General features: G+C 47.4%; 2 protein-coding genes across 2 annotated transcripts in view; one reads left to right on the forward strand and one right to left on the reverse strand.

Moving 5' to 3' along the window:
• KCTD10 (potassium channel tetramerization domain containing 10) overlaps window positions 1-22355 on the forward strand; it is a 35170-nt gene extending 12815 nt beyond the window's left edge. Inside the window, exons 3-7 of the mRNA XM_007129500.4 lie at window positions 4180-4349; window positions 6936-7025; window positions 7349-7401; window positions 8694-8889; window positions 19478-22355. Coding sequence (XP_007129562.1) covers window positions 4180-4349; window positions 6936-7025; window positions 7349-7401; window positions 8694-8889; window positions 19478-19702 — 734 coding nt within the window. The 3' untranslated portion in view covers window positions 19703-22355. The remainder of the gene's footprint in view (window positions 1-4179; window positions 4350-6935; window positions 7026-7348; window positions 7402-8693; window positions 8890-19477) is intronic.
• A 1672-nt stretch (window positions 22356-24027) lies between these two features.
• MYO1H (myosin IH) overlaps window positions 24028-25776 on the reverse strand; it is a 47445-nt gene continuing 45696 nt past the window's right edge. Inside the window, exons 28-31 of the mRNA XM_024120753.3 lie at window positions 25462-25597; window positions 25025-25095; window positions 24792-24889; window positions 24028-24178 (exon numbers count right to left, since the gene is read on the reverse strand). Coding sequence (XP_023976521.2) covers window positions 24040-24178; window positions 24792-24889; window positions 25025-25095; window positions 25462-25597 — 444 coding nt within the window. The 3' untranslated portion in view covers window positions 24028-24039. The remainder of the gene's footprint in view (window positions 24179-24791; window positions 24890-25024; window positions 25096-25461; window positions 25598-25776) is intronic.

Here is a 25776-nt window from a genome sequence, read left to right on the forward strand (position 1 = left end):
GAAGTATATATTCTGGATCATATTTCTTTGTGGTCTTATGTTGTAAATTTCTTCTCCCAGTCTGATTTGTTGACTTTGATACCTCGAAGTTTTTACATTATTTTTTACATGTAGGTCTTTGATCTATTTCAGTCAGTGGTGCTCAACCAGAGATGATTTTTGACCCTCAGGGACACTTGGCAGTATCCAGAGACATTTCTGGGTGTCACAGTTTGGGCGTGGGAATGCTATTGGGTGGAGGCCAGGGATGCTGCTACATACCCTACGGTGCATACGAGAGTCTCTCCATAACAAAGAATTACCCGGTCTAAAGTGTCAGTAGTGCTGAGGCAGAGAAACCCTGCCCTAGAGATTCTGATTCAGGAATGAGGCTACTTCCAACAGTCTGAATTTGTAACAAGGACCCAAGTACCTTAGGCAACTTATGAACAGGCAAGTGTGGGGACCATAAAAATCTCAATACCTTAGTATGGAGAAGGAGAGGTCAGTGAAAGCTCCCTGGAGGAGGTGGGGGACGGAAGGAGAGAGGAAGTACCTGGTCTGCTGGCGGGGCTGGGAGGGGGCAAGCCCGGTGGTCCAGTCCCCCGTCTCTGAGCCAGGCCTCCTCCCAGGCACCCCCAAAACCACGCAGACCCCCTTCCTGGGGGCTGGAACATTCTGCCTCTGGATGCTGCTGCCACTCCTGTCTGTTCTCCAGTGATGATGACATATGTAAAGGGCTCACCATCAGAGACCTAATTTGATGGCTGCTGGCAGACCCGGCATTGTGCTCTGTGCTTCTGTACATTCTCTCATCTTACCTTTATGCCAGCCCAGGGAGGAACCATTTTTAGAACAGGAAACTGTCGGACGGAGAGGTTAAGTGAGACACTGATGTCATCCAGCAAGTAGGTGCAGAGCTGGGTTTCCAGTACAGATCTGTGCTGTCTCACTCAACCCGTCCCAGAGCCTCCGGGTCTACACCCCTCACTCTTCTTTCCAGCCCTGCCGAAGGGGCCAGGGAGCCCAGGTCGCCCTGACCTTGCTTGGCTTCCCTTAGCTTGTCTATATGCTGGGGACTGGAGCTGACTGTTTCAAAGGGATCGATTTCTGCTTTGAAAGCAACTAAAATATTTTGAAGTCAAAATGCTAACTGAGGGCTTCCCTGGTGGCGCCGTGGTTGCGCGTCCGCCTGCCGATGCAGGGGACACGGGTTCGTGCCCCAGTCCGGGAAGATCCCACGTGCCGTGGAGCGGCTGGGCCCGTGAGCCGTGGCCGCTGGGTCTGCGCGTCCGGAGCCTGTGCTCCGCAACGGGAGAGGCCACAACAGTGAGAGGCCCGCGTACCGCAAAAAAAAAAAAAATGCTAACTGAAACCTCATGGAGAGTGTGCCTGGCTCTGCTCTTTTTTTTTGCCCTTATTTGTCCAAAGTATGATTCCTTCACCACAAGCATTTCCTGACAACATTCTTGAGCCAGAGCCCAGTGTCCCAGTCCGCCTGTTCGTTTATGGAAACTCTGGACTGTCACTTGGGTAACTGATTTCAGGGGTCCTCGTTCTTTCTGAGTGGCTGCGTTGTCCACGCATCAAAGGCAGACGAGGACATTTTCTTCCCAGAGCAGCTGGGTGGAATTTGTTGCCCTTTCTCCCAAAGGCTGAGGTTCTGCGTGTCTTCTCAATTTCGTATGATGAAAAGAGTTTTCCTACGAGTTCCTTGCTTGTTCTTTGTGGTTTAGTTCTGCCTCCCCAACTTGGGAGTGTCCCTGAACCTCTCTGAGCCTCTGTTTTCATCTGAGGAAAATGCAGGGGAATGAGCCTCCATCAACAATAACTGTTGGGAAGATAATACGGTCTTTCCATACCTTGTCGGCTCGCTGGAAGGAGAGGACTTGATCCACAGTAACAACAGGGGTCACAAGCTGGTGGCCAGCAGGCCCTGTTTTGGCTGCCCTGTGGTGGGTTAATGACAGGTTTAAAAAATATCAGTTTACTGTTCTTTAGAAGTCAGGAGATTTCACAGGGAAATCTGCATTTTGGCTTCTCCTGGAACATCAGGGGCTCTCTCAGCCCTGGACCTCATTCCTGCCTGGCCAGTTTTGGCTGGAGTGGGAAGAGCCCCCTTGCGGGGGGTGCGGGGAGAGTCAGGGCCTGTGCTGTGGTCCGCCCTGCCCACCTGCACTTGGTTATCCTGTGTGCTCAAGGCCCCTGTAGGCATCTGAGCTGCAGAACAGATACTGAGTCCGCACTTTGTTGTCTCAGCTGGAGAAAGGAGCGGAGCATAGTGTCCAGCGGGCACCGTCAAGGTGACGGGATTTACCACACCTGTGAAGGCCTCGTGTCCTTCCTCGGATCCAGGGTCTGACTCCAGGCCACACATTTGCGTTGTGTTTGCCCAGATTGGGGATTAACTTCTTGCTGTACTCGGGAAGCCATAGCGGCGTGGAAGTGCCACGCAGAAGCCTCTGGAGGGACCAGACGGGACCTTTAACCAAAGGCCCAGGAACTGTGGACTGAGGAGTAGTTGCAAAGCGGAACGTGGAAATGGCCTCGTTGTCAACTCTCCTGGTGATGGCGGCAAAGAACACTAACTAGTGCACTGGAACACCTGAGCACACTTGGCGGGGCTGGACTCACGGGAGGCGGGCCAGCTTGTGACCGGACGTGAAAAGGTGCCTTGGCTGCTCTTGGCCTCCACTGGCCTCTGCTGCTGATCCAGGGCCCGGGGTCTGAGGAGGATTTGGGAAGACATAGTGGTCTTAGGAGTGGAAACCTGGCTCTTTTCCCAAACTGAGGGAAAGCAGGGGCAGAGAATGACTGATTCCTGTGTGAACCTCCTAACTTCCCTGGGCACTGGCGTTTCCTCACCTGCAGTGCGCAGCAGGAGACTTGGGGTCCCCTTCCCGGGGTGACCCTGCTTGTCGGGAAGGCCGGGACTTCTCCGTCTTTCTGGCTTCACATTTTCTCTTGAGATGTACTTGGTCTTCACTTCATCCCTGCTTCCCCTTCTGGTACCTCCTCCTCCCCTTCCCAGGCTCCAGCCCTCTTTCCTCTTCCCAGTAGCATTTGCATTTCAGCGTAGGAATTTCGAGAAGCCGCATAGCGGCCCTGCAGACCAGGGCCAGGACTGGAGACTGGAGAAGACTCTGAGAAGCGGCAGGGCCCGCCTTGTCCCCACCCACCAGGCACGATCTCGCCCCGTGCCTGGCTCTGGTCAGCGGCTGGGACGTGTTTCCGTATCTCATGAATGCCAGCGCCATCTCCCCCAGTTAGACTGAACTGCTTGAGGGCAGGGTCTGGCTGGTCACCATTTTATCTCTGATCGCTGTCGTTAGCCACTAAACACTTGTTTGGGGTTACGGATGGAATTTTCTGTGGTGGTGCTGGTGAGTGCCTGGGGGTCACCCTTGGGAGTCAGATGTCACAGCCTGTGGCAGTGAGCTGTCTGCTTCCTTAGAAATGGCTCTGTTATTTGGGAGTCTGAAAAAAAAAGCGTTGTTGAAAAAGGGAATATGGGCTTCCCTGGTGGCACATTGGTTGAGAGTCCGCCTGCCGATGCAGGGGACGCGGGTTCGTGGCCCGGTCCGGGAGGATCCCACGTGCCGCGGGGCGGCTGGGCCCGTGAGCCGTGGCCGCTGGGCCTGCGCGTCCGGAGCCTGTGCTCCGCAACGGGAGAGGCCACGGCAGTGAGAGGCCCGCGTACCGCACACACACACAAAAACAAACAAACAAACAAACAAAAAACAAAAAAAAGAAAAAGGGAATAGATATTTTCACACCAGAAGCCTTTCCCCTGTCAATGGGGTGTGCTCATTTGGACCCATTTTATCAAGGTGTGGGGTAGGCCTCTTGCGATATTCTTGACAAAGGGATTTTTGAGGTACTTTAGGAACATGCTTTTAGGACCCGGGGGCCGTGGACTTCCCTGGCAGTCCAGTGGTTAAGACTCTGTGCTTCCTTTGCAGGGGGCACCGGTTCAGTCCTTCCTTCGGTGTGGCCAAAAAGTTAAAAATAAATAAATAAAATAAAGGAGCCCAAACCAGTGAGTCTGGGGTGTGCTTGTCTGCAACCAGCAGGGCCTGGTCAGCCCTTTGCTGGTAGCTGGGCAGGTGGGGCCGCAACCCCCTCTGTGGTCCTGCTCTCCCCGGAGGTGGTGGGAGCCAAGAGACACCCCAGCTCTCCTCCCCCTCCCTCCCACCGCAGGCTGGATCCTCATTGACCGCTGTGGGAAGCACTTTGGTACCATACTCAACTACCTTCGTGACGGCGCGGTCCCCTTGCCTGAGAGCCGCCGGGAGATCGAGGAGCTGCTGGCAGAAGCCAAGTACTACCTGGTCCAGGGCCTGGTGGAAGAGTGCCAGGCAGCCCTGCAAGTAGGTATCACCCTTTCTCCCCGTGTGGACGGGGGGAGCCCCAGGCTCATCTGCCTTTCTCATTGTCCCCCTCCCTCATTGAGCTGTTGTGAGAGTTAATGAGTTGACCCCGGAGCTGCTCCCCTCTGGCCTGCGCGACCCCCCAGAGGCTTCCCTGTGATGCTGAGGCCACCTGACTGCTCTCTGGCTTATTTCAGCCCCCATGGTGTTGGGTCTTCTCCCTGTGTGCATTGTAACCCTTCAGTACCGAGCCATGGTGTGTAAAACCTGATCCTTTTTCTGGACTCATTGGGAGACTTATTCTCGTCCCACAAGTCATTGTTGAGAGCCCAGCATAATCTCTACAGACAGACACCCCTCCTCAGCTGGAGCTGGGGCAGGACCGCTGGGGTCAAGTCTAGGGACAGTAAAATCCCTACAAAACCAGAACGCTTCTAGATGCAGCCAGCAGCCAGTTATTTCAAGGCAAGTTAAGACATGGCAGAGAATCAGAAGAACCCCTTTGCATTGTCCTAGGAATTCGGTCTGTAAACATGAGGCTCTTGTGTGGCTCTCCACGGGGCCAGTACCCACGGTGCCAGTCTGCCTGAGGAGCTGTTATTTGCACACACCACCCCTGCCGCTACTGCGAGTCTGTGAACTCCTTGTAAATCTAACTGAATGTTGTAGCTTTTATTTTGTTATTTTTTATTTCATTTGTATGTTTATTAAAGTAATGCATGTAAAGCGTTTACCAAGTCAAGTTAGTATTGTAAGCTGGGTTGATGTCAAAAACACTACCGTACGCCTTGCACCCACTCCCACCCCTGCAGCAGCCTCTTTTAATTCTTGCAGCAGTTCTTTACTCACCTACTTCTTATACTGTTTATTGATTTTTCAGTTTACCACATTATCCACTGGCGTTTCTGTAGAAAATTAAAATTTAGCTCATGCACCACCCCCAGCCACTACCAAACTTGCATGCACATATTCCTTCTCCCAGTATAGTTTATCACAGTTTTGATTAAATCTGTACTCAGAGTTTACGTTGAGTCGTGTAAATATTGTTAACAATTGAGCCACAGAGTATACAGTGATTATTTCCTTTCTTGTGTAACTTTTCAGTTTGCCAGAATTAGTGATTGCTTCATTGTCTTTTGTTTGCTTGGTTTTCTAAGCACACATCCCTAATTCAGCCCTAAATTCTCAGAAACTTCAGTCTCCTTTTGGTATGTTCAGATACATCAGGGAATCTCTGTTTCATCTTTGTCTTAGAGACATGCCCTCTGGGTTCCTTTTTGTGTTTCTGTTAGTCTGAGATTAAACCTCCGGGACTGATCCTTCTATTTTCTCAGAGGGTTTTTTCAGTTTTATCTTTTCAACGCTTCTATTGAATTTTTCACTTCTGCTATCGTATTTCTAACTCCCGAGAGCCTTTTCTTGTTCTCCAAGTGCTCTTTTTTATATAGCACGCTGATCTTGTTTCATGGGATGCGATATCTGCTCTCATCTATCTGATGATACTATTTGAAGTTTTCTTTCTGCTGCCTTCATTGTGTAACTCCTTCTCTTACTTTTTCTCTTTGTTTTGGTTTCAGTCTCATATTTGAGAGGCTTTCCGGGTATAATCTGATGGTCCTTGGTCTGTTGAAATTCAAGAGTAAAGTCTCTGAAACACTGTATGTATTGTTGTCCGGTGGGCTTCAGCGGCAGGTGATAAGGCTGGCTTTTTCAGTGGGAACTCTCAATGTCAGAATCTGTAAGCCTTTTTTTTTTTTGGACAGGTGGTTCCCTATAGAGGAATCCTCCACTCTCTTGCCTGGTGGGTGTAAGCCTGACTGGCTGCCTTCTGAGATCTGAGTAGGAGAAGGGGTTGGGGTGGGGGTAGGGCTCACCATTTAGTGTGTAGATCGTTCACTTAATCCCCCCTTTTTGGAATAGCAACTCAGCCCTGTCCTCTCCTGTACAAACCGCTCCAGGAAAGTGGACTTTTCTCCTGCCCGGCTTGGGTAGGGGATCCATCTGGAGGTCTCACCAGTGCTTCTGCCGACTAGCAAGCGACCCTCTGCTCTTGCCCTGAGCCCACCAGCCTTCAAAGCTGTGGATTCTTTCCTATCTGCCAACTTAGGTTTCAGCGTTCTCCTTCTCCTTGGTTATCACTCATTTGACACCTGCTTTCCAGACGTGAATTTTTGACATCTTTTGTCTGCTGACCTCACTTTTCCCATTCTTTCTCTCCTTATGGGCTTATAATTCCTCTGCAGTCATTGCAGTGGGGTTTTAGGAGCTTTGATGCAATCATATTTCATCTGCCATGTTTAGGGTTTATTTTTGAGTGGCTTCCTGGGCTGTGAAATGTGTCATCGTTGTTAGTATTTATATGCCAAGCACCCTGGCATATAACAGTCCTGGCCGAAGAGCGGGTTCACTGGAGAACTCCACTCCTGGTCGTCCCCCATCCTACTTCACTGGTGCTGAGAATCCTCCTCTCTTCCCAGCCGTGGCTGCCCCATCTCCCCTCGCCAGAGTCCGTCTTTGCCCGGCAGGCCAGCTTAAACAGTTCAATGCTGGGCAGGCCTCCCAGGCTGAAAGCATGTTTTGTTCCAGCAGAACAAAGATACTTATGAGCCTTTCTGCAAAGTTCCTGTCATCACCTCATCCAAGGAAGAACAGAAACTTATAGCGACTTCAAATAAGGTATGGTGGAGGCAACCTTGTGGCATTTCTTTTGCTACCAAAAGTGGTGGAGGTTCTTCTGAGTAAGTTTTGGAATAAAAATGTGCGAAATTGCCTGGGCAGGGCCTGAGAAGGGGTCAGGAATGGGAGCGTACAGCTCATCTTGTGTTTCTCCTGGTGCTGGCTCACGCAGTCTCCCTCTCCAGCCCCACCCCAGCCAGCAGGCTACGCTTACCTGCCTCTTCAGGCGGATGGCAGGGCTCCAGCGCTGTGGGAAGCCGGTGGTCCTTCGCACCTGCACTCCAAGTGACTCTCTTCTTCCTTTTTTTTAAAACAACCCACAGCCAGCTGTGAAGTTGCTCTACAACAGAAGTAACAACAAATACTCGTATACCAGGTAAGGTGTTGGCCAGAAAAGACATCTGCACTCACACCAGCCAGGCCCAGCTCCCCTCGTTCCCTTCAGATGAGGGTGGCCTTTTTGCACCTCTAGAATGCCCAGATGGATCGATAGATATGAAATCTAATTCACACATACCATAAAATTCACCGTTTAAAAATACACAATTCAGTGTTTTTTAGTATATTCAGAGTTGTGCAACCATCACCACTTACCTAATTCTAGACCATTTTCATCACCTCAGAAGGAAACCTGTACCTGTTAGCAGTCACTCCCCATGTCCCCCCACCCTCTTATCTCCCTCAGCCCTAGGCAACCACTATTTTGCTTTCTGTTTCTATGGATTTGCCTACACCAGACATTTCATATATATACAGAATCTTACAATACGTTGCTTTTTGTGTCTGGCTTCTTTCACTTAGCGTAACGTTTTCAAAGTTCATCCACGTTGTAGCACGCATCAGTACTTCATTCATTTTATGGCTGAAGAATATTCCATTGTTCAGACAGACTACATTTTGTTTGTCCATTCATCAGTTGATGGACAGTTAGGGTTGTTGCCACCTTCTGGCCGTTAGGAATAATGCTGCTGTGGACATGCATGTACACATACATGTTTTCATTTCTCTTGGGTGGATACCTAGGAGTGCAATTGCTGGGTCATATGGTAACTCTAGGTTTAATCGCTTGAGGACCTGCCGAACTGTTTTCCAAAGTGACTACGCCATTTTATGTTCCCACTAGCAGTATATACGGGTTTCTAGAATGCCTTTTGGCTCTTGGGAACATGTGGCTCTAAATGAGGAACTTATGGGTTGTAGGGGTATTAGATGAAGTTACTCAAGACCCATAAATGGACCCAGGATAAAAAGTCTCCCTCGGGCAGGTCACTCAGCCTCTCATGTGGCTCCGTGGGGCTCTCCTCCATGTCCCCCACCTGGTGCCTCTGCCTGCAGACCCCGTGGTTTCAGCATTTCATTCCTGGCTGTTGCACAGCAGGGCGTCCGCCCTAGCACGCTGGTGAGGAGTGCAGACTTAGAGGCCAGAGCTGTCTTTTTGAGGCTCAGCTCTGCCATTTATTAGTTTTTGGCCTCAGGCAGTCCCCTAATTTCTCTGACCCTTGCTTTCCTTTGAGCTTTGGGGACTGTAGTGCCTTCTTCACGGGCTAACTGTGAGGTTGAAAAGGGATGGTGGAGGTAATGGGCCCGGTGTGTGGAAACACAACCCCACTAGTGGTGGCTGTTAACACCAGCTTGTAATCAATCACCTTATCAAATGCGCTTTTGCAGCAATTCTGACGACAATATGTTGAAGAACATCGAACTGTTTGATAAGCTGTCCCTGCGCTTTAATGGAAGGGTCCTGTTCATAAAGGATGTCATTGGGGACGAAATCTGCTGCTGGTCCTTCTACGGCCAGGGCCGCAAGATCGCTGAAGTCTGCTGTACCTCTATCGTCTACGCCACCGAGAAGAAACAGACCAAGGTAAGGGCCTCCAGAGGACGGTTCTGAGTGGCTGGTCTGAAATCTGTATTTGAAAAACTTCCCTTTCTCCTTGAGCAAAATACACTTCAAGAGGGAAAGCCTCTAAAAATGCTTTCCTTGACTCATGACTGCTCATTGTTCAAATGTTCATTCTCTTTGGGGCCCTGGAAAGATCCAAATGTAGGCTTGGAAAAACAGAATGGCGTTTCCTTTCTGACACCCAGTAAGTATAGACAGTCCTACTGCTCCTGGGTTCCTTTTCCGTAAAGGTTGATTCATACGGGTCCTTGTACCCGTGTGTACCCCGCTGCCTGCATTTTCTCCTCTGTCATCAACGATCTGACCCCACCTGTGCCAGCTCCTTGTCGTCTTCCGCTCGACGCTGTTTCCCACCACACTGGCCCCACCCATCTCACTCATCAGGTCAAGGTCTTGACCTTGGCCTTCTAGTCGTGAGCTACTACTTCCTTGTCATCTGTCTTCCTCTTACCCACTGACTTGGGCAGCCCTCCACCCTCACGGGACCCGCTCGGCACTCCTCGTGAATCTGGGTGGCTTCTTCCCAGCATATGACTCCCCGACTGATCTGGACTCTGGACCCATTTTTATGTCATCCTCTGCAAACCAGTGGACCTGACCTCTCCCTTGGCTTCTGTCCCTGTGCTGTTTTGCAAAGCTGGATCATGCTGTAGAGTGTGGTTATGGAGATCTGGTCCACTGTTAATTGATATTCACTCCCTTTAGGTTTCTGCTTGCCTACCCTCCTCCTTAGGCTATGTGACTGGGTTGTTTTTTGTTTTTTGTTTTCCTCCCTTTTTTTTTCTTTTTATTGAAGTATAGTTGATTTATAATGTTGTGTTAATTGCTGTACAGCAGAGTGACTCAGTTATACATATATACATTCTTTTTCACATTCTTTTCCATTATGATTTATCACAGGATATTAAATATAGTTCCCTGTGCTATACAGTAGGACCTTGTTGTTTATCCATTCTATGTATACCAGTTTGCATCTGCTAATCCCAAACTCCCAATCCATCCCTCTCCCATCCCCCTCCCCCTTGGCAGCCACCAGTCTATTCTCTGTGTCCATGATTCTGTTTCTGTTTCATAGATAGGTTCATTTGTGTCATAATTTGGATTCCACATATAAGTGATATCATACGGTATTTGTCTTTTTCTTTCTGACCTACTTCACTTAGTATGATAATCTCTAGTTGCATACATGTTGCTGCAAATGGCATTATTTCTTTCTTTTTTATGGCTGAATAGTAGTCTATTGTATATATGTACCACATCTTCTTCATCCATTCATCTGTTGATGGACATTTAGGTTGTTTCCACGTCATGGCTATTGTGAATAGTGCTGCTATGAACGCAGGGGTGCATGTATCTTTTTTTGAATTATAGTTTTGTCTGGGTATATGCCTGGGGATTGCAGGATCACATGGTAATTCTGTTTTAGTTTTCTGAGGAAAACCTCTACACTGTTTTCCACAGTGGCTGCACCAACTTACATTCCTACCAACAGTGTAGGAGGGTTCCCTTTTTTCCACACCCTCTCCAGCATTTGTTATTTCTAGACCTTTTTTTTTTTTTTTGAAGGTATTTCATTTAATTTTTTTGTGTTTAATTTTTAAATTTTTATTTTATATTGGCGTATAGTTGATTAACGATGTTGTGTAGACTTTTTAATGATGACCATTCTGACTGGTGTGAGAATGTAGTTCATTGTAGTTTTGATTTGCATTTCTCTAATATTTAGTGATGTTGAGTATCTTTTCATATGCCTATTGGCCATCGGTATTTCTTCTTCGGAGAAATGTCTCTTTAGGTTTTCTGCCCATATTGCGATTGGTATGTTTGTTTTTTTGTTGTTGAGTTGTATGAGCTGTTTGTATATTTTGGAAATTAAGCCCTTGTTGGTCGCATTATTTGCAAATATTTTCTCCCGTCCTGTAGGTTGTCTTTTCGTTTCGTTTATGGTTTCCTTTACTGTGCAAAAGCTTGTAAGTTTGATTAGGTCCCTTTTTTTTTTTTTTTTTTTTTTTTGTGGTACGTGGGCCTCTCACTGTTGGGGCCTCTCCCATTGCGGAGCACAGGCTCCGGACGTGCAGGCTCAGCGGCCATGGCTCACGGGCCCAGCCGCTCTGTGGCATGTGGGAATGTGGGATCTTCCCGGATCGGGGCACGAACCCGTGTCCCCTGCATCGGCAGGTGGATTCTCAACCACTGCGCCACCAGGGAAGCCCAGGTCCCATTTTTTAATTTTTGTTTTTATTTCTATTGCCTTGGGAGACTGACCTAAGAAAACATTGGTATGGTTTATGTCAGAGAATGTTTTGCCTGTGATCTTTTCTAGGAGGTTTATGGTGTCATATCTTACGTTTAAGTCTTTAAGGCACTTTGAGTTTATTTTTGTGTGTGGTGAGAGGGTGTGTTCTAACTTCATTGATTTACATGTGGCTGTCCAATTTTCCGAACACCGCGTGCTGAAGAGACTTTTTCCCATTGTATATTCTTGCCTCCTTTGTTGAAGATCAATTGACTGTAGGTGTGTGGGTTTATTTCTGGGCTCTCTATACTGTTCTGTCGATCCATATGTCTGTTTCTGTGCCAATACCACACTGTTTTGATTACTGTAGCTTTGTAGTATTATTTGAAGTCTGAGATGGTTATGCCCCCTGCTTTGTTCTTTTTCTTCAGGATTGCTTTGGCAATTCTGGGTCTTTTATGGTTCCATGTGAATTTTAGGACTATTTGCTCTAGTTGTGTGAAAAATGTCATGGGTGATTTGATAGGGATCATGTTAAATCTGTAGATTGCTTTAGGTAATATGGCCATTTTAACAGTATTCTTCCAACCCAGGAGCAAGAGATGTCTTTCCATTTCTTTGAATCATCTTCAGTTTCCTTTATTAACGTTTTATAGTTCTCAGCATATAAGTCTGTCACCTCCTTGGTGAGGTTTATTCCTAAGTATTTTATTTGAGGTGTTCCAATTTTAAAAGGTATTGATTTTTTTACATTCCCTTTCTGATACTTCATTGTTGGTGTAAAGAAATACAACCAATTTCTGTATGTTAATCTTGTGTCCTGCTACCTTCCTGAATTCATTTACCAGTTCTAGTAGTTTTTGTGTGGAGTCCTTAGGGGTTTTCTGTGTATAGTTTTTTTTTTTTTTTTTTTTTTTTTGTGTGGTATGCGGGCCTCTCACTGTTGTGGCCTCTCCCGTTGCGGAGCACAGGCTCTGGACGCGCAAGCTCAGTGGCCGTGGCTCACGGGCCCAGCTGCTCCGCGGTATGTGGGATCCTCCCGGACCGGGGCACGAACCCGCGTCCCCTGCATCGGCAGGCGGACTCTCAACCACTGCGCCACCAGGGAAGCCCTGTATATGGTATTATATCATCTAAACATAATGACAGCTTTACCTCTTCCCTTCCAATTTGGATACCTTTTATTTTTTTTTCTTATCTGATTACTGTGGCTAGGACTTCCAATACTATGTTGAATAGAAGTGGTGACAGCGGGCATCCTTGTCTTGTTCTAGATTTTAGCAGGAAGGCTTTCAGCTTTTCACCATTGAGTATTATATTGGCTGTGGGTTTGTCATAAATAGCTTTTACTATTTAGAGATATGTCCCCTCTATACCCACTTTGGTAAGAGTTTTTATCATGAATGGATGTTGCATTTTTGTTAACCTTTTCTGCATCTATTGAGATGATCATGTGGTTTTTGTCTTTTCCTTTATGTGGTGTATCACGTTGATTTGCATATGTTGAACCATCCTTATGAATTTGGGATGAATCCCACTTGGTTGTGATGTATGATCTTTTTTATGTGTTGTTGGATTTGGTTTGCTAATGTTTTGTTGAGAATTTTTGCACCTATACCATCAAAGATATTGGCCTGTAATTTTTTCTTCCGTGGTGTCTTTGTCTGGTTTTGGTATCAGAGTGATGGTGGCTTCATAGAATGTCCTTGGGAATGTTCCCTCCTCTTCAGTTTTTTTGGAAGAGTTTGAGAAGGATAGGTATAAGTTCTTGTTTGTATGTTTGGTAGAATTTGCCTGTGAAACTGTCTGGTTCTGGACTGTTGTTTGTAGGGACTTTTTAAATTATAGATTCTATTTCAGTTCTATTTATTGGTCTGTTGAAATTATCTGTTTCTTCTTGATTCAATTTTGTTGGGCTGTATGTTTCTAGAAACTTGTCCATTTCTTCTAGGTTGTTGAATTTGTTGGCATATAATTGTTCTTAGTATTCTCTTATGGTTTTTTGTATTCCTGTGGTATCAGTTGTTATGTCTCCTTTTTCATTTCTAATTGGTTTACTTGAGTTCTCTCTCTTTTCTTCTCTGTGAGCTTGGCCAGAGGTTTATCAATCTTGTTTATCCTTTCAAAGAACCAGCTCTTGGTTTTATTGATTTTTTTATGTTGTTTTTTAAATCTCTATTTCCCCTCTGATCTTTATTATTTCCTTCCTAGTCAGGTGACTAGGTTTTGTTTTTTCTTCTTTTTCTAATTCTTTTAAGTGGGAGGTTAGGTTGTTTGAGATTTTTCTTGTTTTTTTGAGGAAGGTCTGTATCTCTATGAAGTCCCCTGTAAGAACTGCTTTTGCTGCATCCCATAGATTTTGTATGGTTGTGTTTTCATTGTCACTTGTCTCAAGGTGTTTTTTAATTTCCTCTTTGATTTCATCGTTGACCCATTGGTTTTTTAGTAGCATGTTGTTTAGGCTCCATGTAATTTTTTTTTTCTTATTTCTTTTTCTGTGGCTAATTTCTAGTTTCATGCTGTTGTGTCAGAAAAGATGCTTGAGATAATTTCTGTACTCCTAAATTTGTTGAGGCTTGTTTTGTGCCCTAGTATGTGGGTCAATCCTAGAGAATGTTCCATGTGCACTTGAAAAGAATGTGTGTTCTGGTTTTTTTGGATGTAATGTCATGAAAATATCAATTAAGTCTAACTGTTCTATTGTTTCATTTAGTATTTCTCTTGCCTTATTGAGTCTCTGTCTGGAAGATCTGTCCATTGATGTGAGGGGTGTTAAAGTCTCCTACTGTTGGGTTGGCCAAAAAGTTCGTTTAGGTTTTCCTGAAAGATGTTGCAGAAAAACCCGAACGAACTTTTTGGCCAACCCAATATTCCTGTCAATTTTCTCCCTTTATCTCTGTTAGTATTTGTTTTATGTATTTGGGTGCTCTTATATTAGGTGCATATATGTTGATGAGTATAAAATCCTTTTCTTGTATTGATCCTTTTATCATTATATAGTGTCCTTCTTTATCTTTCTTTATGGGCTTTGGTTTAAAGTCTGTTTTGTCTGATATTAGTATTGCGACTCCCACTTTCTTGTCACTTCCGTTTGCATGAAACATCTTTTTCCATCTCTTCACTTTCAGTCTGTGTGTGTCCTTTGCCCTGAAGTGGGTCTCTTTTAGGCAGCGTATTGTAGGCTCTTGTTTTTTTAATCCAATCTGCCACTCTGTGTCATTTGACTGGAGCATTTAGTCCATTGACATTTAGGGTAATTATTGATAGATATGTATTTATTGCCATTTTAAACCTTGTTTTCCTGTTGTTTTATATTCTTTGTCCCTTTTTCTTTTTCCTTTTGTGGCTTGATGATATTCTTTTGCATTATACTTAGGTTCTTTTTGGTTTTTGTGAATCTATTGAATGTTTTTGATTTGTGGTTACCCTGTTTTTCAAGTATGTTAAGCCCTTCCTATATATATTTGCTTTAGACTGGTGATCGTATAGGCTCAAACACATTCTAGGGGAAAAAAAAGATCTACATTTTCTTACTCTCCTTCCCAACATTTTATGATTTTGATGTCCTCTTTTACATCTTCATGTTCATCCTTTTGCTGTTCATTGTGGTTATCATCACTTTCACAGAAAATTTTTTGAATTTTTTTTTTTTTTTTTAATCTGTAGTGGCTTTTTCTTTTTTTTTTTTTTTGGCTGTGTTGGGTCTTTGTTGCTGCTCACGGGCTTTCTCTAGCTGTGGTGATTGGGGGTTACTCTTCGCTGTGGTGTGCAGGCTTCTCATTGCAGTGGCTTCTCTTGTTGTGGAGCATGGGCTCTAGGCATGGGGGCATCAGTAGTTGTGGCACGTGGGCTCAGTAGTTGTGGGTCACAAGTTCTAGATTGCAGGCTCAGTATTTGTGGTGCACGGGCTTAGTTCTCCGCGGCATGTGGGATCTTCCCGGGCCAGGGCTCGAACCCGTGTCCCCTGCATTGGCAGGCGGATTCTCAACCACTGTGCCACCGGGGAAGCCCTGTACTGGCTTTTTTAAGTGATTTATTTTCCAATTGTGATTTTCTCATTCCTATAGATTTTTACTTCTTTTCTATTTAGAGAAGACCTTTCAATATTTCCTTTAGGATAGGTTTAGTATTGCTATGTTCTTTTATTTTTTCTTGTCTGAGAAATTCTTTCTCTCTCCTTCTATTCTAAGTGATAGTCTTACTGGGTAGAATATCTTAGGTTGCAGATTTTTTCCCTTTTAGGACTTTGAATATATCTTGCCACTCCCTTCTGGCCTGCAACGTTTCTGTAGAGAAATCAGCTGATAGTCTTATGGGGGGTTCCCTTGTAATTAACTCTGTTTTCCTCTTGCTGCCTTTAGAATCCTCTCTTTAACTTTTGCCATTTGTATTATAATACATCTTGGTGTAGGTCTTTTTGGGTTTATCTTGTTTGGGACCCTTGAGCTTCTGGTACCTGGGTATGTTTCTTTCTTTAGATTTGGGAAGTTTTCAGCCATAATTTCTTCAAATACATTTTCGATCCCTTTTATTCTTTCTTTCCCTTCTGGAGTCCCTATTCTGCATAGGTTGGCACACTATATTATCCCACAAGTCTCTTAGATTGCTTTCGGTTTTTTTCATTTGGCTTTCTATCTGCTGTCCTGATTGGGTGATTTCCATTATTTTATCTTCCAGATCACTTATTCATTTGCATTATTCATTCTGCTATTCATTGCCTTTAGCTCAGCTTTCGTCTCTGCAAATGAGTTTTCTAATTTTTTTGGGTTTCTCTTTACAGTTTCTAGTTCCTTTTTACAGTACTCTGTGTTTCTTTCAATAGCCTTTCTTAATTCCTTCGGTATTTTCATTATCTTCTTTGTGAAATAAGTGCCTAGTAGACTGAAGGGGTCTGTTTCACTCTTTGTTCCTTCAGGGGTCCTGTAACTGGGAGTAGTTCTTCTGCTTCTTCATTTTACATATTCCTCTTTGTGAGTTTAGGAGAAACAATTGTCTACTGTGGTCTTGGAGGGCTGTTTATATATGGGGTCATCCCTGTGTAGCTTTTGTGAGTTTAATATATTTGGTGTGAGGGCAGTTTTTAGTATGGATGCCCGTGGCCTTTTTCTTCAGCATGTGCTGGTCGTTATCCCCTTGATGGGGGTGTGCAGATGCAGTGGCTGATGCCCAGTCCTGGGTTCTTGGTGGCGGCAGGCAGCTCAGGCACACCCCCAGAGCACACGATGGGCATGATAGCATCTCACAGCCACTCCTGGAGTTTGGGCGGGCAGCGGTGGGGGCCCTGCAACCCCTCCTGGGGTCCAGGAGGGAGGTGATGGTAGCCTGAAACCACTCCTGGTGTTGGCGGGGGCGGGGGTGGGGGCGCTGCGACTGCTCCTGGAGCCCATGCAGCTAGTGTCCTGCCCTCTGCAAGCGCACGCACAGAGAAAAAGTCTACAATGCAGATCCCACCCCTCCCCTCGTGCACCCCCTAAACGATGGCAACTGGCCTCTACGGTGGCCCAGGCTTCCCCTGCATACACCCCCAGCCGTGGTCACACTGGATTCCAGCCCCCTGGGTCCATCTGCACAACATGCCAACCCCAGTCCTCTCCCCAGTTCTGATCTCTGAAGCCCGAGTTCCAGCACCCAGCCCCCGCCAGCGCTGGCAGACTCGTGTGTCAGGCTGGGGAGTGCAGGGCGGCAGCGCTGGCTGACTGACTGTGCAGTCCTCCATCTGCTTTGGCTGACGCAAACCGGCTGCTGTTTTCTGCTCTGAGGCTCAAGCTCTCCTTCTGTCCCGGCCCATCTCCCCACCGGTGAGGGGGCTTCCCAGGGTGCGGGAACCTTTCCTCTTTTTCACAGCTCCTTCCCAGTGACACAGGTACTGTCCCGATTCCTTTCTCACTTTTTCTTTTTTCTTTCTTCCTACCCGGTTTTGTGGAGATTTTCTTGCCCTTTCAGCAGTCTGAGGTCTTCTGCCAGTGTTCAGTAGATATTCTGTGAGAATCATTCCACATGTAGATATATTTTTGCTGTATTTGTAGGAGAAGGTAAGGTTCATGTCCTATTATTCTACCATCTTGATTTTGCTTTTTTTTTTTTAATCATCCCATACACTGTGTCATTTCCTTTTCACCCTATCTGAGGAAATCTGATGACCAGGGACACATGCAGCAGGTCATGCCTCTAGTCACCTTCATACAGATCTGTAGGTCACCTGCTCAGGTTATTATCCTCACTGCAGTCCCAGGAGCCCACAGCTCTGTGTGATGCTAGAGCAGCCTCAAAAGCAAAATGCAAATGAGAGAAAATCAGACCACAAAGTAGAAACCAGAGTTAAAAATCTTTCTTTAACTTCTTTTTTCTTTTTTTAAAAAGGTACATGTTTTTTTTGTTTGTTTATTTTTGGCTGCATTGAGTCTTTGTTGCTGCGTTCAGGCTTTCTTTAGTTGCAGCGAGCAGGGGCTATTCTTTGTTGTGGTGCGCGGGCTTCTCGTTGTGGTGGCTTCTCTTGTTGTGGAGCACGGGCTCTAGGCACACGGGCTTCAGTAGTTGTGGTATATGGGCTCAGTAGTTGTGGCTCATGGGCTTAGTTGCTCCATGGCATGTGGGATCTTCCCGGACCAGGGATTGAACCCGTGTCCCCTGCATTGGCAGGTGGATTCTCAACCACTGTGCCACCAGGAAAGCCCTTTTTTTTTTTTTTTTTTTCCCACTTCTTAGAACATTTGATTCATTAGTATTTAGAATGTATCCTAAAAGGTATGTATTGTTGTAAGGTAGCCAGGAAGGGAAAAACACTGTTTCTTTTTTTTCCTTTCAAAGATAGTGGGGGGACCAGAATTATTCACTTTTCCTCCTGTGTTAACAAGATGTGCCTCTTTTCTTTAGGGCTGTGAATTCCACCTGTAACTAGACTCTCCATTTTGTCATAGTTTGGTTTTTATATACACGGATTGCCTCTGCCTTGGATATTCAAAAGCTCATCATCATATTGATTAAACTTTAAAATAGTGATTTTACGTTTTTAGAGCTTAACAGCGAGCAAAGGCACTGAGAGGCCTTGTGGTCGGATCCCAACTGCGTGTAGATTCGTGGACGGGTTCCAGAGTGAGCCTGCGCTCATGTTCGTGCCGCTGGTTAGTGGTGGAGCCGGGATGGAGGCCAGAGCCCCTCTCCTGGCTCCCTTCGCTCTGCCTCTTGTCCCTCAGGGCTCCTTCCTTTCTCCAGGGAGTTGGCGTTGGGATGGCTGCCCCTTCAGGGACAGTTTCCTCTCCTTCCATCCCACACTTCCGGGAGCTTTGCTTTGGAGCTGACACTCATGGTTCGTTGTCTCCTGTAACTGCACAGATGTTCCACTTGGCTTTTTGCATGATTGGTATCTTCCCTGGCAGAACATTTCAAGTGCTTTACCAGTTCTTACTGATTGCCTGGGATCCACCTCTAGTTCATGGCGCCTGACCCCGAAGGGCAGTAAGCACACGCAGCGCTTTACTGAGTGGGAGGGATTGTGTCCATTTTATGAGCTTCCCCAGCTGGTCCTTGTTCAGAAGGGACGCTGCTTTAAGGTATGGAATGCCTCGTGTACAAGGGTGCAGCCCTGATTGTTAGAAGCAACACATTGGGAGTGATGTAAATGTCCAAAGGAAGGCAAGCTGGGGGGCAGAGGGCACGGAGATTGTTTCACTGTATCCCTTTTGTCTCTTGTGAATTTAGCGCCATGTGTAAGTATTGCGTATTGACAATAAAAACTGCTTTAAACATAATAACGAGGGTCTCACGGAGTCTTAGGGGCCTGGCGTAGACAGATGGCCCTGCGCAGAAGTCCTGGGTGGCGGCGGGGCTGGTGGGGTGGGGGGTTTGAGATGCTAACGTACCTGCCTTGTGTTTTGTGGGGCTACAGGTGGAGTTCCCCGAAGCCCGGATCTATGAGGAGACCCTGAATATTTTGCTGTATGAGGCCCAGGATGGCCGGGGACCTGTCAGTGTGCTCCTGGTGGCCACAGCCTCGTGTACAAGGGTGCAGCCCTGATTGTTAGAAGCAACACATTGGGAGTGATGTAAATGTCCAAAGGAAGGCAAGCTGGGGGGCAGAGGGCACGGAGATTGTTTCACTGTATCCCTTTTGTCTCTTGTGAATTTAGCGCCATGTGTAAGTATTGCGTATTGACAATAAAAACTGCTTTAAACATAATAACGAGGGTCTCACGGAGTCTTAGGGGCCTGGCGTAGACAGATGGCCCTGCGCAGAAGTCCTGGGTGGCGGCGGGGCTGGTGGGGTGGGGGGTTTGAGATGCTAACGTACCTGCCTTGTGTTTTGTGGGGCTACAGGTGGAGTTCCCCGAAGCCCGGATCTATGAGGAGACCCTGAATATTTTGCTCTATGAGGCCCAGGATGGCCGGGGGCCTGACAACGCTCTCCTGGAGGCCACGGGTGGGGCGGCCGGACGCTCCCACCACCTGGACGAGGACGAGGAGCGGGAGCGGGAGCGGATCGAGCGCGTGCGGCGCATCCACATCAAGCGCCCGGACGACCGGGCCCACCTCCACCAGTGAGCGGGCGGGGGGACCCCGCCGGCGCCCCGCCCGCCCTGCTCCTCCCTGCTGTGCACTCAGATCCCCCAAGAGCTCCCGGGCCTCCCACTTCCCCCCGAGTCCGGAGAGACTGCATAAAAAGCCAGATGACGATTTTGGTATTTCTTGACCAGGTGAATGGATTGTGTTTACCCAGGTGAACGCACCCCTGCTATTGAACAAGCTGGGTCCAAGGTCTCTGCTTTCCTGAGAATCCGAGAAGCACTGGAGCCAGGCTTTCCTGGTGCTGGAGGAAGAGGATGAGTGGGTGTGGTGTGTATGTGAGAACTTGGCTGCAGTATTTATTTCTGTGGGTGTTGACTGCCTCTTTGAGCTTCTTGGGTCGCCTTCCCTCCAGGGTTCCGTTGGTCAGCTCTGAGACGGGTCCTGTGGTCGGTGGTCACCAGCGGTGTCTGCGAGCTCAGTGTTTCCTAACTCCACCCCAGCACCCTGGCCCCATTCCCGCGCCCGGCACAGGCTCCACGGCTTTGCGAACAGCCCATCCCGCCTTGGGCATCGATCCTAGAGCTTGTTGGTGAAGGACCACAGCTTGTAGCAGTGGAGATACCACCTGGGGGTTCCTGCCTCTCAGCCGCTGTTCCTAGTGTGGCTCTGGATGCCCAGCTCTGTTGAAGGGGCAGGCCTGTTGCCCCTTCGGCTGATCTGTGGTCTGGTGCTTGTTGGGACCCCGCAGGGTCTGGCTGAGAGCAGAGCTGCCCCTTCCTCTGCCCTTCTTGTTGACCCACTCCATTCCAGGAAGGCTGCCTGGCCTGCTTATGGGCATAGCGCACAAACCACTGCCCGGTGGGCTCCATTCCTTCCTCCTTGGCCTTATGCCCCGTTGAGCGGGGCTTACTGCCCCCAGCGGATGCCCTGCCCTTTGCTTAGAAGAAATTAAACACGGCCCCAGTCTCTGTTCTGGCGTCCAGACAGGACCACTGCTCACACCAGCAGCCTTAGGACAGCTCACCTGCTGTCAATGCAGCCGTCGCCTGGAGATCCCTTCCTGTCTCTCTGATTCTTACACAGTGTGGAGTGGCCGTTGGTGAGCAGGCGGAGAGGACGTGCAGATCCTTTTGGGTCTGGTCAGTGTGCGTGTTCATGTTTGTTTAAGGGACGTGTGTGACTGTGGATGAGGATGTGTGCCCATGGTGCCTGGGTGGCCCGCGCTGGAGCCCTGCTGTCTGCACGGCGCTCGTGTGGGACGGACGTTCTCGGTTACCTACCTCCCCGTCTCCGCGCCCGTGACGCACAGAGGGAGGGGTGACGAATGTGGGTGGTTGAGACTAGGCTGGTAGAGTAGTTCCAGGGAGATTCGGAGGTGTGTAAGGTATGGATGGGTTTTGTCTGCTATTCAAGGGAAACGTTACCATTTTATACCAAAGGTATTAATACGGGCAGCCTTTGATACAGTGTATTCGAACAAAACGAGTTTATATTTTGAAATGGTTTTTACAGCTTAGACTTTGTACATCCTGCCCTACCTGAGACAGTTGTATACCTTTATTTTGTATCCAGCAGCAAAGCCTACAATAAAACTTTAAAACAATCATGACCCAACCTAAAAATCATGTATCGGGTAGATGCTTTTTAAACTGTTGTGTGGGAAACTTTCATATTAGGCCATTTGGATTTTACTAAGTGCTAAGGATGGGAGGGGAGGGGGCTTAAATCATGTTTTGTAAATATTTTATACTGTTTGTTTTAAACATCAATCCTGCTGTTTGGGTTGAACTTTTTTAGAAAGTTAAAGTGAATGTCAGTTCTGATGTTTTCTGTAGGAATGGAAAAGCCATCATGTAAGTTCTGTTTTTCAAATGTTTACATGAAGAGTAACTAACTTTGTGGAACAGTCTGATTAGCTGGGGCTTCTACACCTTAGGACCAGATGTTTCTGGCCGTCTCTCTACTTTCACATTTCCTTCAACTTTGCACTTGTAGTCCGGAGTCTTTGCTTCCCTGGGATATGAACAAGTTCATGAAACATTCCGTGGTGAGTGATACTGTTTGTCGTGGTCAGCTCATGGCTGTATGCAACTAAGTGTTGGCTGGTCCAGGCTCTGTTATCAAACATATTCTACAAAGAACTGATTTCTTATGTGAGCACTGAGGGCGACAAAATTCAATATTTGTATTTAAGAACCATCCAAGTAAAACAAACAAACACTGGCCTAAGATTTGGTGAAGAGCAAAGTTTTATTACACTGTAATAACTTACAAGGGAAAAAGCAGAACAGCTTTGGGTCCCTCGTAATGAGGCTTTTTTTCAAATAAGTCATCTGATGGTGGTGATTGGGGGCCTTGCCTCTCCATCGTCCTCCTGTAGTGGCTTATCAGGGCGGTCGCTGGCCCTCCCTCTGGAATGTGTGTTCTCTAGGGCTCCACCCAGAGTCACTGTAACACGTGTGTGTCACTAACCTTTCTGTCTCTTTGTGCCGTGAAAAAAAACGCTGTGAGCTTCAGAAGTAGTCACTGTATGTTGTACAAGCAATCTGTGGACATATGTAAAATAAAAGTTACAGAACACTTCTACTTAAATCTGTTTTTCTGGGTCTTTTCAGAAACGCCCAGCACAGTCCAGCCACTGAACTGAAGTGCAGTTCACAGGAAAGAGAGCAGAGCAGAGATCCCACCTTCTACTTCACCACCTAAAGGTTGCTGCTCAGGGTGGAAAAGATGAGTCATTTTTCCATAGTGTTTGAACTCACACACTGGAAGGAAGCCTTGGGTGGAAATGCGCCCGGGCTTGTGAAACAGCGGTCGGCTGCAGTTGCCTCCCACTGCAGGTTTGGGGTGGGGAGAGCTACACCTCACCATATGGAACCTAAAGCCGTGAAGGAATTGGGTGTGTTTCTGAGTTTCATTTATTTAAAGCAGAATTCAGATTTTGCGGCTTTATGCTCTCAGACCACGTATAATACTTCGTTGTGCCTCGGGCAGCATGACAAAGAGAATCTGTCATCCCCCCCATACTGACATGTTCAAGTGCCCGTCAAGTGTAGGTCCTATTGGGGGTCTTTAAAATCACCCCCTTGGGTGACTTGAGGTTGGCTCCCTAAAGAGAACACGTAGTGCGACAGAACACCTGAGGGTTTGGCCTTTGGCATAAGATGCCCCTCCGCTTCTTCAGGGACGATCCTTTTCCTAGAGCTGCTGGAACCTTCGCTTGAAGGTGTCGCTGACTGGACCAAATTCGAGCTCCCTGGGTGCTTTCCTCAGTTGCAGCAGAAACGGCGATGGGAGAGATCAGACGTCGCCCTCCATCAGGACTTCATGCGGACCGACACCTGGGGAAGGTACACGCTGAGCTTTAGAGGTCTCTCCTCTCACTCGGGAGGGAGTGGTTGGCGGCGCAGCCGCCCGCATGGTTGAGGGGAACGTGGACAAGCTGCGAGCAGCCAAGCCCCGTCACCCACACCGTCTCCTGCCCCGCCTCCCGTGAGACAAGCCACGTCTAGAAATGGGCTCACTGAGGCCTCTCGGCTTCAGCCTGAGCCAGCCAGGGAGGAATGGGGCTAAGTTTTTTAAGACAGCATGTAAACTGAAAAGTCATCTTATACTTTACATTAAAAATCATGCTTCGGTATTTTAACTTGTCCTCAGAGGAGTTAACTGTGTTCGGGGGCAATTACGTGTACTCTGTCCGCAAAACAATTTCATCGTTAAGTGTGTATGAGACAGTCCATGTTGTTAGACCATTTTTTAGTTCGTACATATATACACCAAGTATTCATAATTTGCTACAAACTACGTTTTAAAGATTCAGCCCCCTCAGCTTTCAGTTTGTCATTTCCCAGCAGGATTGGATCAAACTTGCTAGGGAGGGCAAAGCACCGGGCGCTCAGGCTTGACTTCTTAAGATGCACCTGGTTCCCAAACCTCTCCTCCTCAGTCCTGGGATCCTTGTTTTCCAGAGCCCAGGCCTCACCCCCAGCCAGTTACGTCATGGTGTCAGGGAGCGGGTGGGGGGAGACGCACACACTGGTATTTTTCGAAGCTCGCCGGGAGTTTCCCCCGTGGAGACTCACTTGAGAACCACATGATAAGGCATGAGGCCTTTGACATCCAGTGAAGAGTTGGGCTTTGACATTTAATACTGAGAAAAGTTTAATGTCAACTTCTGGTTCACTGACAAATGTGAGTAAACTGTTTTCCTTTTCATTCAGTGTTTGAATCTACACCCCTAGTACCCATTCCTTCCTATTTTTTCAACGTAGAATCAGGGACAGAGGGAGAAATAAACTAGATTATGATTTTGGTCAATCTACAGGAGGACTGAAGTCGGGAGAATTTTAACCTATAGTCTTATTTAAAACTGCTTACACCCCCCGCCCCCATCCCCAGACATGGCCACTCACCACTGTTAACTGTCCGTTTTTATCTTTATAGATTTGTTCTTCTGGTCCAGTGTCAAAAACTATTGTGCCTTCTTTTCCAGGACTAATATAAAACTGTAAACTTAAAATACACAAAGTGATAAATTACTGGCATACTCTATTTTTTCCTTCAGCTTTGGGTCTGCAAAAGAAATTCACTTGTGATGCTTGCTAGTTTCAAGATCAAATTCCTGTTTCATTACAGAGTTTTATTGTATATTTGAGTAATCGAAAGAAAACCGTTTGTGCAACTGGGAAAATGGCCACGCCTTCCTGTAGTTATTTTCAAATCAGTTTAGCACAGTTCTTCCACAGGCATGAACAGCAGAGGTATGGCTGGCACCTGCTCTGGCCCCGGGGGGCGGGGGGGGGGGTCCCCCTTTCACTGGGTGACAAATTCCCTTAGGACCATAAGCACCTCCTTGGAAAACTAGATGGTGAGACCACTGTTCATTCCCTTTGGTGAATAAGCGATCACTAACTTCCTTTCTGTGGAGCCCAAGTCCTAGGGGGTGAGGAGGGAAGAAAGCTGGTGATCGGAGGGGGCAAGGGTACCCCACCCCTCGTGGGTAGGCAGTTCTTACTTTGCGGGGAGGGGCAGGCCTGGGTGAAACGATTAACATTTGCGTCTTCCTTGATCTGTTAATAGACACTTAACATTGAATGACTTCCTGAGTACAGACCAAACCACCTACCTTCCCTGAACAACATTTACAATGTTCTCCTTCTTAACCAGCATGACGAGTTTAGTAACTGCCTCAAATATGTGTTTGCACTGTAAGACGGCATCCCCCTGTGGCAGAGAGGAGAGAACACGGCGGTTCAGTGGTAGCAGCTTCAAAGAAGAACATCACTGAGGTTTCACTGGGGGCAGCTAAAGATTTTGGCGGCGTTTCCCTCTGTTAGCAGCCCTGTGGCTGTCAGTTACCTTTTGCTTGTTGTCTTCTGGCGAAACGTGAATGACTAAGATCCCGTCGCTGAAGCTGCTGGTAGAGACACCTTAGGACAGATCCAAAGTTAGAGGCCAGGAACTGGACAACTTGACAATACAGAAAAAAGGCATGCCTTGGGGGTCCCCAACCCCAGGCTTTTTCCCTCCTAGCTGGGCCAAGTGGGGTGGCCCTGCAGTCAGCACCTGTGCTCGGAATAAAAAGCTGGTCCCTGTTCAAGGTGACTAGTGTCCAACCTGGATGCCGGAGTGGGATGCCGCTGGCATTTATGCCAGAATAAGAGGCACAGCCCGGGCCGCCCTGGGTTTTGTGGGCACTCTTCACTTAGGTCTTTCAATGAAAGGCTGCTTCATTGCTGGTGTGCCCGGGAGCTGAGTCAACCCAGTGAATTTTCTGAAGATTGCCTGCTTCTTACCTTTGAGTGCAGGGTACTCTATTTTCTGCTTGATTTTGGCAAGTTCCACCACGTAAGCTGCTTTCTGAGTGAGAATGAGTTGCCTCTGCCGTGTCTTGAAGCCTTTCCTGTCGTATTTAATGACCGGGATACCGTACTGCAAGGAGGTGACTGTCACTACGAGGGGACGCTTGCTTCGCGGGGGAGGGCGGCAGCGTACCGAGTGCCTCGTTACTCGGCCTCTGGAAACGTTGCTTCGAGCACCCGAGCGGAGAGGGGCTCAAACAGGTTTTGCATAAATGGGTTTTCCCTGAACCCTGGCGCTCAGCGTGAGAG

The sequence above is a fragment of the Physeter macrocephalus genome, chromosome 19 (assembly GCF_002837175.3).
Source record: "Physeter macrocephalus isolate SW-GA chromosome 19, ASM283717v5, whole genome shotgun sequence".
Taxonomy (NCBI): Eukaryota; Metazoa; Chordata; class Mammalia; order Artiodactyla; family Physeteridae; genus Physeter; species Physeter macrocephalus.